The sequence below is a fragment of the Protomyctophum bolini genome (assembly GCF_963924005.1).
Source record: "Protomyctophum bolini genome assembly, chromosome: 2".
In the NCBI taxonomy this organism is placed as follows: domain Eukaryota; kingdom Metazoa; phylum Chordata; class Actinopteri; order Myctophiformes; family Myctophidae; genus Protomyctophum; species Protomyctophum bolini.
In genome coordinates, this window is record NC_137863.1 from 46,041,763 (window position 1) to 46,056,681 (window position 14,919).

At 42.2% G+C, this 14,919-nt stretch overlaps 1 protein-coding gene across 2 annotated transcripts in view; it reads left to right on the forward strand.

Annotated features, from left to right (window-relative positions):
- Positions 1-11,454: 11,454 nt before the first annotated feature.
- ikbke (inhibitor of nuclear factor kappa B kinase subunit epsilon) overlaps positions 11,455-14,919 on the forward strand; it is a 56,672-nt gene continuing 53,207 nt past the window's right edge. Inside the window, exons 1-3 of one of the 2 annotated variants that reach the window (XM_080787472.1) lie at positions 11,455-11,658; positions 13,383-13,556; positions 13,702-13,839. In XM_080787472.1, the coding sequence (XP_080643598.1) occupies positions 13,464-13,556; positions 13,702-13,839 (231 nt within the window). In that variant the 5' untranslated portion in view covers positions 11,455-11,658; positions 13,383-13,463. The remainder of the gene's footprint in view (positions 11,659-13,382; positions 13,557-13,701; positions 13,840-14,919) is intronic. The other variant, XM_080787471.1, reaches the window with a different exon arrangement.

Below are 14,919 nucleotides of genomic sequence, written 5' to 3' on the forward strand. Positions count from 1 at the left end.
ATGGAAACCATTGTTCTGGAACATTAGCATGCTATAGTATAGCCTAATCTAATGGAACATTAGCATGCTATAGTATAGCCTAATCTAATGGAAACCATGAACATTAGCATGCTATAGTATAGCCTAATCTAATGGAAACCATGAACATTAGCATGCTATAGTATAGCCTAATCTAATGGAAACCATGAACATTAGCATGCTATAGTATAGCCTAATCTAATGGAAACCATGAACATTAGCATGCTATAGTATAGCCTAATCTAATGGAACATTAGCATGCTATAGTATAGCCTAATCTAATGGAACATTAGCATGCTATAGTATAGCCTAATCTAATGGAAACCATGAACATTAGCATGCTATAGTATAGCCTAATCTAATGGAACATTAGCATGCTATAGTATAGCCTAATCTAATGGAACATTAGCATGCTATAGTATAGCCTAATCTAATGGAACATTAGCATGCTATAGTATAGCCTAATCTAATGGAACATTAGCATGCTATAGTATAGCCTAATCTAATGGAAACCATTGTTCTCACACTATAGTATAGCCTAATCTAATGGAAACCATTGTTCTCACACTAATAAAAAATCACACTCGTGTGAAATGAGGGGCTGCTCTTGTCTTGTCTCTTATCATCATACATCATCATGCATCATCCCATACTGGCCAATCAGAATGCCTGTTGCCTGTGATTGGTTAACTCTGGCCAATCAGAATGCATGTTGCCTGTGATTGGTTAGGTGATTTGCTCGTTTACATAATGACGTACATTTTACATTCGATGTCAACGGCGTTTAATGTTTTGATGTTTAATTTACGTCATACAAAGCGGACATCTGACGTAATTTCTCAGTTCACCGTCTTGAGATGGACGGGGACAAAACTTTGCGGACATTTGACCGGAATTCTCTTACCGTATAGTCATTGTTGAGACGTGTGGGGACAAAAGATGTTTATAGAAGGGGCTATAGCCCCTTAAAAATGTATCCTGCCTTATGATGATGTCACTGGTAGGTGGGTTTCTGAAGTGTCCACAGGCCACCCTCCTATGATTTTTTCTTTTCCTTTTTTACAAAACATTAGTGAGGACCAATTATATGAAGATATAGGTTGAAAACAGTTGAAGTTGTCCTTAAAACTAAAAACACTGTATGATTGACGTGAACAGCCACCAAAACGTCTGTACACCCGAGTGACACTGCGGATGTTTAATCCATTCTGGGCGGGAACCCCTTTTGGTGTTAGCATTACGTCATGCTTTAGCTATTGAAAAATAGCAGATCTACAAGCTCGTAGCGTGCCACCGAGTGGCGCGCTACGAGCTTGTAGGTCCGCTATTTTTGAAAAATCGAAGAACGACTGACATTTTTTTCAAATCTGATCTCAGGTCAGAATGGGTTAATCAGACCAGTGTGTGTGTCTAGTGGAAACCTCGTATGAATCTGATCTCAGGTCAGAATGGGTTAACATGGACTAAGGGAACAGGACTCGGGACAGACCTACAGCCACCAGGACAGCCTAACAGTAACATTCACTATGTTGTGAAGCTTGAGAGTGTGTGTGTGTGTGTGTTTGTTTGTGTGGTGGGCGGACGGGCGGGCGGGCGTGTGCGAGTGTTCATTATAATTAACCACACGCTTGGAGTGACGAACAAGAAAAAAAAAGAAAAAAAAAACACTGTTTGACTTTGGACCGCTTTCAAAACAATGGATGTGGATGGGTGTTTGATTCCTGAGAATATAGACTGTGAAACGATGGAAAACACACAAAAAAATATCTCTTTTGTACAAACTTGCTTCCAAAGTGAGGGAGAAATAGGACGGATCGATGGCCGGGCCAGACGGACGGACGGACGAGCGGATGGATGGATGCAGAGAAGATGCAGTGAATCAATGAAGAAGTTAAGGAGGCCGGGGGGCAAATCGTGTGTGATTTTACACACATGTATCTTCTCTCCTCTGGCCAAACTACAAAAACCCAGCAGCGATTGCCCCCGCTCCCACGCCGTTTCATCAGTATAGCACGCCATCATCAGCATAAAACAAAGATGCTCTCCCCACACATACAAGTGAATCTGTAGCAATAACAATAATAATGATAATGCAACAAAACAAAAGCTGGCTTTTTTTTCTTTCTTTTTTTTTTGGCATTTCAGGAGGCTCCATACTTCTCCTTTGCGGCATGACTTGTGTGTAAGGGGGGGGACCTTTTGAAACCCAGCATTTTTTGATAATGGAAAATGTACACCTGCGTGCACATGCCGTTTACCAAAGCTGTGTGTGTGTGTGTTCTGTGGCAGCTATATGCCCCATTTCAGGGGGTCCTCGCATGCTGTGGCCACAGCCATAGTGGCAAAGCTGGCTATATATTATAAAGCTATCAACAGGTCAAATACAGCCTACACCCTACACCTATAAGACACTTGCAACAAAACTATAGCTTGCTCCTCTATCGGTATACCAGCGGAAAGGGTTTGATTTTTTTTTAAATTCTAATGATGTATATTTAATAATCAATGATGATAACTGGAAGTATACGAGCTGATGAGGGATGGAGATTATGGATGGTCTTCCCGATTGTGTGTGTGTGTGTGTGTGTGTGTGTGTGTGACGCCCCCTCATCCCATGCATTCTTTAGAAGATGCTTTTTATTATCATTTACTTTTCTTGTTTATTATTACTAATGCTCAGAATATTATGAATGGTAAAAAATGGTAAAGAACTGCGTTGCTGTGTGTCTGTATAGTCGTGTGTGTGTGTGTGTGTGTGTGTGTGTGTGTGTGTGTGTGTGTGTGTGTGTGTGTGTGTGTGTGTGTGTGTGCGTGCGTGCGTGCGTGTGTGAGAGAGTGTGCGCACACATGCCCAGTTGTAAAACCCTATCTCGTCCCCTCATAGCTATAGTGTCACCAGTCAGACTGTTGTCTCTCACACAATGCCCAGAATGCTTCCACAACCGTTTACAGTCTCACAATTGTATCCTGAATATAAATCAAAATCCTCTAAGCATATTATTAATATAGCTTGCTGCTTAGCAGAAATGGAAATAAAAGATTTTTAGATTTTTTTTTTTAATGATATATTCTTCCTATCATTTTATTTTGAGTATCCGGTACTATCCGCAGATACCGATTCTTCCCGATCCGATATTTATATTTTTTATAGAACACTCCCAATAGTAGCCTACAATATGCAAAATCACAGACAATATCCAGTCTAATAATTATCATATTATGGATATAATATTGATACTATAGGGTGTCCCCGATCACCTTCTTTTTTTTCTTTTTGCTCCTTATCCGATTCCGATCATTTGAAAATGACGTGATCGTCCCCAATTTCCGATCTTCACGTGTGTCGAGCTCCTCGTCAGTCACACACAAAGGATGTGCGGCGTCTTCCAAACATGGCTACTCCAAAAAGATCAGATCTACAAGGTTGTAGATTGGCTCCTTCTTTTCTTTTCTGTTTTTTTTTTGTCTTTTTTATGTTATGGTATAGGCCTATTTATTTCCAAAACAGGGCATAAGAGGTTTATATATATATATATATATATATACATATATATATATATATATATATATATATATATATATAGTTTCTTGTGGTTTGTACTTTGTTGCTTTCGGTGCTTGAAGACAAAGTATCCATTTGGTTTTATGCTATACAGCAAGGGTGGGCAACTGGCGGCACTGGTGGCACTTAATGTCAGAATACTGATATAACATTGGTTTCAGCTGTTACAATTCCACAACATGCAAACAACATGACCCGCTGTTATATTACTTCAGTCTAAATGAGTAGCTCATTGCTCAACACAAGCGTAATTAAAGGCATTTGAAATGACATAAAAATGTTAATTTTCAGGATTCCAATTAAAAAAATAGCAAAGATAGCCGTAACGGTAATATATGGCGTGTATGAAATATAGTGTCCCTCTCCATCGTCGAAGTTTCCCACCCCTGCTATACATATACAGTATACAGAAGTGGACACACACACATGCATTGTAAAGTTGAACTAAATGAAGACTTTCAAAAGGACTGTTTGTTTTGGTTGACCAGGTCTGACCTCATTACGTTCCCTTCTATGGACCTTGTGTACGGTCTGCTCACTTCTCCATTGTTCTGCTCCCTCCTCTTCTCCCCCCCCACTATACATTGGCCCTAAACACGACCGAAACCAATGCGACTAATCGCAGCTCCCTTGCAAAACAACAGTTTTAAGGTCAAGCGCATGCAACGCGACTCCTTGCACCTGCCACTGCGGGGATAATGGTTGCAACACAAGTTGCATGGCGAATCATTGGTGTGGTTTAATGCATTATGCATGCCACTACTTTTTTGCAAATTACTTCATTTTCTTTCTTTATTCTCTCTGGTCAGGTTGGGATTTATTGTACAAGTTATGTTTTTTTTTTTCCTTCTCCTTTCTGTCCCGTATCCTGTGTGAGCGCGCATTGTGTTATATAACCTCATGACAACTGGAGGGACTGTGTGTGTGTGTGTGTGTGTGTGTGTGTGTGTGTGTGTGTGTGTGTTTGTGGGGAATGTTTGTGTGAGGAAGTGCAATGTGGACACAGCAAGTAACGCCATCAACCACGTGAACTTGAGGCGCCTATTATTCCCGAGAGGCGAACATATATATGGCACAAATTCGCCAACCTAGACGTGTTTTTTTCCCGACACGTTGTTGTGAGTGAGCTTGTCGATTATGGTTTAAGTCAGGGGTCTTCAACAGGGGGTCCGGGACCCCCTGGGGGTTCCTCAGAGATACTCTAGAGGGCCATCAAAATCTTTGTGTGATAGGGACTTTTTTTACATTAACCACTTGAACCCTAATCTCTCAAGATGTTTTTTTTTTTGCCTATGGGTTCCCATATTGCTTGAACCCTAGCATCCCTATTGTGGGGTGAGCCCATCTGTATAAGCTCACAACGCATCACACAGATTGTCTATTCTCTGCGAAGAGATTTGGCGTGTATAGGCCTACAGGGGGGAAAAATACAGCAGACCAGCCAAGTACAGAGCCAAAGGTCAAGTTTACAAAGTTTTGAGTGCATGGTTAAATGGTGGTCTGAAAACACACATTTAACATAAAACCAATATTGTGGGGGGGTCCCTGCTTCATCTCTCTCTCTATAGCTAAAGGGGTTGTTGGCCTGAAGAACATTGAAGGCCCCACACGTACATGAGTGAGTGAGTGTATGGTTGGTTTGCTTGCTTGCTTGCTTGGGCCCATGGCTGGGCTGTGAAGAAAGCTGGGGGATTTTCCTGTCACCAATACCTTCTCAGTTTCATATCAATCATTATTGTGCACTTGAAGCAAAACCCGGTGTGTGGATGGGGATGATGACTTGTTTTAGTTTTTTTTTGGTTGGAACTGACTTATTGTTAAATATGCATTTTTTTTTGTTTGTGTCCATTTGAAAACAGCAGAACTAAAAAAAAAAAAAACAAGAGAGAAAAAAAATGACTGTAACGTCAAATCTATTTATAGTTGTCTCTGTATTATTGGATAATCCTGTGTTCAAAATGTTACTTTGTATATACAATGTTGTACATTGCAGAGGTACACTCTTTTTTTGGTACAATATTGTACAGTAATAGCAATAGTAGTTTAATCAAGGCCTTATATAATTAAATGTGTAGTTCTTGTAGTAGATTTTTTTTAAATGAATATTGCTTGCTATAAAAAAATAAATAAAATATCCTTGCGTTGGACTGATTATTATCGATTAAAGAGAAGATAATTGAAATACCATGTAGCTATTTGAGATCATCATTATCGTTTTAACAAAATTGATACAGCATTTGATCATTTAGCCTAATGAATTGCATTTTTATAGCGCTTTTATGGTTCATTACTTCATTCATTCACATATAGTGGAAGATTTAAGACACGTTTGACTTCAAGTCATGATGCAGAGAAACCCTTTGGTATGGAATTACCTTAGGGTCATACTAAAAGATTTATCCAAAGACACAAGCTGCATCAACCTTCATTTATGAAATATACATGTTTTTCAAAATGGCCGCCGACAATAACCCACTATTACACCATACCCAATATCTTTGCTTCTGTTAGAGCTATAATAATAATATTGGTGTCAAAGTATACATTTTTAGGGTCAAGGAATCCAATTAAATGGATTTCAAGAATAAAAAACCCAATTGTTTTCTCGTTACCATGACAACAGGGGTAAAATATGCTAATTTAATTTGAAAAAAGTGTTTTAACAGGGTAACTTTACCCCCCCTCAACCACTAAAGCTTTGATTTAGTTTCCTCTTTGGCATGGAAGTACCTTAGGGTCATAGGAAAAGATTTATCCAAAGACACAAGCTGCATTACCTTTCATTTCTGAATTATACACCTTTTTCAAAATGGCCGCCACCATTTACAGCAATACAGCATAGCCCGTATCTTTGCTTCTGTTAGAGCTATAATAATAATATTGGTGCCAAAGTATACATTTTTAGGGTCAAGGAATCCAATTAAATAGATTTCAAGACTAAAAAATCTAAAAGTTTTCTCGTTACCATGACAACGGGGGTAAAATATGCACATTTCATTCGAAAACATACGTTTTAACAGGCTAACTTTACCCCCCCTTATCCACTAAAACTTTCATTTAGTTTCCTCTTTGGCTTGGAAGTACCTTAGGGTCAAAGGAAAAGATTTATCCAAAGACACAAGCTGCATCACCTTTCATTTCTGAATTATACACCTTTTTCAAAATGGCCGCCACCATTTACAGCAATACAGCATAGCCCGTATCTTTGCTTCTGTTAGAGCTATAATAATAATATTGGTGCTAAAGTATACATTTTTAGGGTCAAGGAATCCAATTAAATGGATTTCAAGACTAAAAAACCAAATAGTTTTCTCGTTACCATGACAATAGCTGTTAAATATGCTAATTTAAATCGTAAAATAAGTTTTAACAGGGTAACTTTCCACCCCTCACCCCTAAAACCTTTATTTAGTTTTCCCTTTGGCATGGAAGTGCCTTAGGGCAATTGGAAAAGATTTATCCAAAGAGACGAGTTGCATCACCCTTCATTTACGAAATATACACATTTTTAAAATGGCCGCCACCATTTACAATAATACAGCAGATCTAATATTTTTGCTTCTGTTATAAAATTTTGCTCATTTCCACTCATATCATCATACATCATCAGCCAATCAGCTGAGCACATTCCGTGCTCATGCACACACGTACACACAAAGCTGTGCATATAGTAGCGCCGCTAAAAAAACCCCAATGTTTTTCTCATTACCATCACCATCCATCCATCCATCCATCTTCAACCCCTTATCCGTAGTCGGGTCGCGGGGGCAACAGCTCCACCAGAGAGCTCCAGATTTCCCTCTCCAGAGCAACATCAGTGACTTCCTCCTGGAGGATTCTGAGACGTTCCAAGGCCAGTGAGTCGATGTATTTCCTCCAACTGCGCCTTGGTCTGCTCCGGGGTCTCTTCCCAGTGGGACGTGTGTCGAGGACCTCCCTAGGGAGGCGGCCGAGAGGCATCCTAACCAGATGCGCGAACCACCCCAGCTGACTCCGAAGGCGAAGGAGCAGCGGTTCTACTCCGAGTCTCTCTCGTGTGACTGAACTTCTCACCCTATCTCTAAGCGAGATGCCAGCCACCCGTCGAAGAAAACTCATTTCGGCCGCTTGTATTCGTGACCTTATTCTTTTCGGTCATGACCCACATTTCATGACCATAGGTGAGAGTAGGAACACTTCATGACCACAGGTGAGAGTAGGAACACTTCATGACCATAGGTGAGAGTAGGAACACTTCATGACCACAGGTGAGAGTAGGAACACTTCATGACCATAGGTGAGAGTAGGAACACTTCATGACCACAGGTGAGAGTAGGATCACTTCATGACCATAGGTGAGAGTAGGAACACTTCATGACCATAGGTGAGAGTAGGAACGAAGATTGCTCGGTAGATAGAGAGCTTTGCCCTCTGTCTCAACTCTCTTTTTGTCACAACAGTGCGGTACAGCGACTGCAATACTACCCCTGCCGCTCCGATTCTCCGGCTGATCTCCTTGTCCGTTCTCCCCTCACTCGTGAACAAGACCCCGAGATACTTGAACTCCTTCACCTGGGGTAATGCCTCATTCCCTACCCGGACTGCACAATCCACCGGTTTCCTGCTGAGAACCATGGCCTCAGATTTGGAGACGCAGACCATCACAATTGTAATTAATCAAATAAGTCTCAACAAGTTGACATACAATTTTCCCCAGCATTGCACAATACAGCTGTTCCCTGCTGAGTACCATGGCCTCAGATTTGGAGATGCTGATGCTCTTCCTATGGCCACCACACACTCGACAACATAATCTGCAAAAAGCAGTAAAGCAACCCTTAGCTCCTCGAAGCGTACCCTCTCCTCCACGACTGCGTCTCGAAATCCTTCCCTGTCAGGTCATAGGGGCAACAGCTCCACCAGAGCTACAGACTTCCCTCTCCAGAGCAACATTAGTAACTTCCTCCTGGGGGATTCAGAGGCGTTCCAAGGCCAATTAATGGTTGTAATCCCTCCATCTCATCCTTGGTCTTCCCAGGGGTCTCCTCCCAGTGGGACGTGCATCGAGGACCTCCCTATAGGGAGATGCCCGATAAGCATCCTAACCAGATGCCCGAACCACCTAAGATGGCTCCTTTCCAAAAGAATAAGCATGACTGAACTTCTCACCCTATCTGTCCCTATGTTGAAAATATGTGTCAAGTGTCAACCAATCCCCTCAACACCCAGAGCCTTCAGCATTTCTCGACGGATCTCACCAACCTCTGGGGCTTTTCCACTGTGGAGTTGCTTAACTGGCTGTCCCGAGTCTCCCGGGATAACATATACTGACCATAACTGTTATGGTCAGCCCATGATTGGCACAGAAGTCCAATAACAAGCCACTACTCGGGTTCAGATCAGGGAGATCGTTCCTCTCAAACACGCCACTCCCAAGTATCTCATTGCCCACGTGCGTTGAAGACCCCCAGTAAGACTACAGAATCCCCCACAACAGGTGCCCCATACAGGGCCCCATGTAAGGCACCTTGAAAATGCTGCATGTCAGAGCATACATGGCTCTCTGCAAATACTTGTCTCGTATACATTATGTGAATAGGATTTGCAACCCCATTGTCATGGTATTGACCCTTATATTATTATTATAGCTCTAACAGAAGCAAAGATGCGGGCTATGCTGTATTGCTGTAAATGGTGGCGGTCATTTTGAAAAAGGTGTATAATTCAGAAATGAAAGTTGATGCAGCTTGTGTCTTTGGATAAATCTTTTCCTATGACCCTAAGGTACTTCCAAGCCAAAGAGGAAACTAAATGAAAGTTTTAGTGGATAAGGGGGGGTAAAGTTACCCTGTTAAAACGTATGTTTTCGAATGAAATGTGCATATTTTACCCCCGTTGTCATGGTAACGAGATTTTTTTTAGATTTTTTAGTCTTGAAATCTATTTAATTGGATTCCTTGACCCTAAAAATGTATACTTTGGCACCAATATTATTATTATAGCTCTAACAGAAGCAAAGATACGGGCTATGCTGTATTGCTGTAAATGGTGGCGGCCATTTTGAAAAAGGTGTATAATTCAGAAATGAAAGTTGATGCAGCTTGTGTCTTTGGATAAATCTTTTCCTATGACCCTAAGGTACTTCCAAGCCAAAGAGGAAACGAAATGAAAGTTTTAGTGGATAAGGGGGGGTAAAGTTACCCTGTTAAAACGTATGTTTTCGAATGAAATGTGCATATTTTACCCCCGTTGTCATGGTAACGAGATTTTTTTTAGATTTTTTAATCTTGAAATCTATTTAATTGGATTCCTTGACCCTAAAAATGTATACTTTGGCACCAATATTATTATTATAGCTCTAACAGAAGCAAAGATACGGGCTATGCTGTATTGCTGTAAATGGTGGCGGCCATTTTGAAAAAGGTGTATAATTCAGAAATGAAAGTTGATGCAGCTTGTGTCTTTAGATAAATCTTTTCCTATGACCCTAAGGTACTTCCAAGCCAAAGAGGAAACTAAATGAAAGTTTTAGTGGATAAGGGGGGGTAAAGTTACCCTGTTAAAACGTATGTTTTCGAATGAAATGTGCATATTTTACCCCCGTTGTCATGGTAACGAGATTTTTTTTAGATTTTTTAGTCTTGAAATCTATTTAATTGGATTCCTTGACCCTAAAAATGTATACTTTGGCACCAATATTATTATTATAGCTCTAACAGAAGCAAAGATACGGGCTATGCTGTATTGCTGTAAATGGTGGCGGCCATTTTGAAAAAGGTGTATAATTCAGAAATGAAAGTTGATGCAGCTTGTGTCTTTGGATAAATCTTTTCCTATGACCCTAAGGTACTTCCAAGCCAAAGAGGAAACTAAATGAAAGTTTTAGTGGATAAGGGGGGGTAAAGTTATAGCCTGTTAAAACGTATGTTTTCGAATGAAATGTGCATATTTTACCCCCGTTGTCATGGTAACGAGAAAACTTTTAGATTTTTTAGTCTTGAAATCTATTTAATTGGATTCCTTGACCCTAAAAATGTATACTTTGGCACCAATATTATTATTATAGCTCTAACAGAAGCAAAGATACGGGCTATGCTGTATTGCTGTAAATGGTGGCGGCCATTTTGAAAAAGGTGTATAATTCAGAAATGAAAGGTAATGCAGCTTGTGTCTTTGGATAAATCTTTTCCTATGATCCTAAGGTACTTCCATGCCAAAAAGGTTCTCTGCATCATGACTTGAAGTTAACGGCGAAAAAATTGCCCTTAAATCTTCCACTAATATTGGGAGGTGAAGCGGAGAACAGTCGACGCCAGCGTCCTCACTTCCCACATTCACACTGCCCATGGACACTTCGACATGTGGACAGGACAGGAGGAGCCGGGATTCGAACCGCCGACCCAGGGATCATTGAACGACCTGCTCTACCTCCTGAGCCTCAGCCACCCTAGCCTACCGCTAGGTGTCATCAATGCACAGGCACAGCAAGAGATTAGCTATAATATCTTCAATTCCCTTCACTCAATCTACGGTAATATTGCTGCTATATGGATTATGCAATCTACCAATGATTGACTCACTGTTCCCACCCCGGCATAATATATGCTGAAGATGGTTATAAATAAAACCACAAAGCGCTTCTTATTGGGCTAAACTTAACCTTGCGTCACTCTAGGCTTTCCGCAGTTACGTGTGGAAAGCGAAAGCCTTTTTTCTCTCATTCCGTTGATAACAAACAACTTCTGGTCTAGAGCCCGCCCACGCTATCCGGTCGTTTCATCGCGTCACATGCATACACATAACATGGACTGTTTCCGTATCCTGTCCAGGCCGGATATGCAAACATGCAAAGTGAATGGATCTTTGGGTTCTACTAAACACTACTGAACGAGGAAGTCATGTCATTCTTAAAGTTTCAGGCTAAATTTCGTTAGATTCCCGAAAACCAAAATCTCCAACTACACTGTAACTGTACCTACTGTGCCCAGGGTCTGGTGCCACTGCGCCAGCCTGTCGCCTAGAATACAACTTATTTTACTTAATTTACTTCATTACAGAAGGTTTTACATTTACAGGAGCTGTTTGTTCATTCTACACAGGTAAGGCTTGTTATACAGTAGTATCTGAAGAGCCTTGCATTGTCGCAGACTTTATAGGAGTGGGTTTCAACCCTTTTCATATCAAGGTCCATTATTTATTCGTCATTTGATGAGATTTAACCACTCGGGAGAATATAGGTGGTACCTAGCCCCTCTCGGAACCCTCCATAAAGCTTTAATGAAATTTGGATTTTAACTTGCTTATAAAGTCTTAAAAATGTCAGAAACTTTACTACCATTGGGTTCTGCTTGTGGGGCTAGGTGGTACCGTGGATAGGATTTAGTCCACAGATCCATGCTGTATTGATGTTGTTACCATGCAGGCAAACGTTGATATAAAATAACAATTCAGACGTTTAACAATACTTTAACTCTTGAGAGTGTAAAATGAAACCTTAGCCTACGGACCCATAACAAGGGTCAAGAGTGATTGATTGATTGATTGATTGATTGATATAGGTTGGTTGGTTAATTGGTTGATGATTGAAATTACATTTTCATGGTATGTAGAATGGGTTCATTTCAAAGATCTATAAGGGTCCATTTGGTTACCAACTCTCCATCATTTAGCTGGGGACCACCTGGAACACCCCTCACGGACCACTGGTGGTCCCCGGAACACACCGTTGCTTTATAAAAAAAAAACGTAAATAAATAATTTATTATTTTTCTGCATTTTACTCTGATGTCAAGTTTGTTTCAATATTCTTGTAGTTACTTTTTTTGTTGGTGTTAAACTATACAATTCAATCCAAAGGAGCTTTTATCGGCATGAGAAAACTCTCGGGTTACTTTAAGCAACCTCAGTTAATTGAGAAGGAAAGTCACTTATTGTCGGTACGCAGCAAGACGTGGTGACCCTTGACGAGCGGTTCGAACTCCCACAGCGTGAGGAGGACCGCCAGGAGTTCCAGATAGTGGATGTGGGCGGACCGCAGGGCTCCGTCCCACCCTTCGAGTTCGTGGGTGGCCCCCCCCACCCCGAGAGGCTGGCGTCCGTGGTGACCAGGCAGTGACCTTCCTGGTCAGAGGTAGTCCCAGAGGAACCCCTTCTGTCAGGACACTCCTGTTCGATTTCAGGGGCCAGCGTGCAGGTCGGAGACACTTTCACGAGTCGTTGTGTGAACTTGGTTGGGCAGATCGAGACCTCAGCCACCGCTGGTAATGTCTCATGTGTAGTCTGCCTATAGTCGTACCAAGGAAACGGTCGAAGCCATGAGGCCGGCCATTTTGTAGGCATGTCTTTTGTGCGACCCGTCTTGAAACTTCAGTAGGTGGTTGACTCTGTCTGGGCTCAGCCGTCCCGCGTAGGGGACTTGAGTCCCGCGTGATGCCTATGAAGTTGACACTCCGCAGGGGGTGGGGGCTAGAGCGGCTTATGTAACACCCCGGGGCTCAGGGACATCCCGAAGGGTTGAAGATATTCTTTGGGTCTTTTTCTGCCTTTATTTGATAGGTATGATATATATGCTGACAGGAAATGGGGGGAGAGGAGAGATATGGGGACTTGGGAGTGACACGCAGCAAAGGTCGTCAGGAGCGGGAGTCGAACCCACGACAAGCTGTCAGGCTGGATTAGCAGCCTAGGTGCCCGGACCGCTAGGCCCGGCCCGGGCAAGTTCAATTTCAACTTCTGCGAACTTTCCGGACGTCATGCTGCTTTCTTCTCCAAACTTGCGCTCCACCTTTCTTAATGAGTAATTATGTGTTACTGTCTTTGACAGAGCCGGTCGTGTGTGTGTGTGTGTGTGTGTGTGCGTGTGTGTGTGTGTGTGTGTGTGTGTGTGTGTGCGAGAGAGAGAGAGATGACCACGGCCAGTACAGCCAACTTCCTGTGGTCAGTAGAGGATGTCCTGGGTCAAGGTGCGACCGCCAGCGTCTACAAGGCACGCAACAAGGTAGCCATATTGCTTCTTTAACCTCCCATAAACTATTATGCCTAAACCTAACCTCAAACCCCCGCCCACCTGCGCGAAACACCGGGAAAAGGGAGAGAGCTTTGATGTGGATCGTGTGTGTGTGTGTGTGTGTGTGTGTGTGTAGAGGACAGGGGAACAGGTAGCAGTGAAGGTGTTCACCGTCCAGAGTTACAGCCGTCCGTACGAGGTCCAGATGAGAGAGTTCGAGATGCTGAGGAAACTGAACCACAACAATATCGTCAGGCTGTTTGCCGTGGAGGAGGTAAACAACACAGACAGCACACATCAATAGTAGCAGATCCACGAGCTCCTGATTAAGCGACACATTTCCAGCTTGTAAAATGGTACATTTATATAGTGCTTTGATCCAAAGAACTTTACATAGATGGCGGGGGCAACCATGCAAGGCACCAACCTGCACATCAGGCACAATTATGGGTTCAGACTCCGAACCCCTAATAGAGCGTCGCAGTCCCGCCCCCTTTCAGAACGGCGAGTGGCCCAGGACATAGTTTCCAATGCATTCTTCCCATAGACATTTCAAAACGTATTTATTTAAAGACCTTATAAGCGTCGTACGAAGCCAACTCTTGTCGTGACAATCAACAAACACAATATTTTGGACCAAACAAATAATTACAAAGAAGAAAAACAAAACAAAAGTGTTGTAACCTGCCGTTTTCTTCTTCTTTCTAATTATTTGTTCAGCCCGAAAAATGATTTGTCACGACAAGAGTTGGCTTTGTCTGCGGCGTAAACGTCTTTAAATAAATACTTTCTGAAAAGTCTATGAGGAAAATGAACGGTGATTTATTTTCCGGGTCTCTCGAGGGGGCGGGACTGCGACGCTCTATAGGCCTATCTCACAGCCATTCCCCGCCCCTTTCCACACCCCTTTTCCAGACCTAGTGGTGTTGACGTGACGTCATGTCATAGACATGTTTATTTCAAACTTTATTCTATTTGTTTTAGCGATCTTACTATCTTGTTTTCTTCATAATAATATTGGTCTTTAACATTTGGAAACGGCCTTAAATGGTGCAGATAAAGCAGGTAGGGATGTAGCTCTGGTCCATGAGTATAAGGCTATGGACCAGAGCTATACATACCTACCTGCTTCTGAATGTAGGTCTTTGAACATGTAATGTCTATATGGAGTGACGTCACGTCAACACCATTAGCTCAGAAAAGGTGGCGGGGAAAGAGGGCGAGGAAGGGCTGTGAGATAGGCCTATTGCTCCTGATGTGCAGGTTGGTGTAACCAAATTGGTGCCTTTTAACGTCTTGCTCAAGAACCGGGATCGAACTGGGAGCCTCACGGTTTTCCCATCCGGCCGTTCTA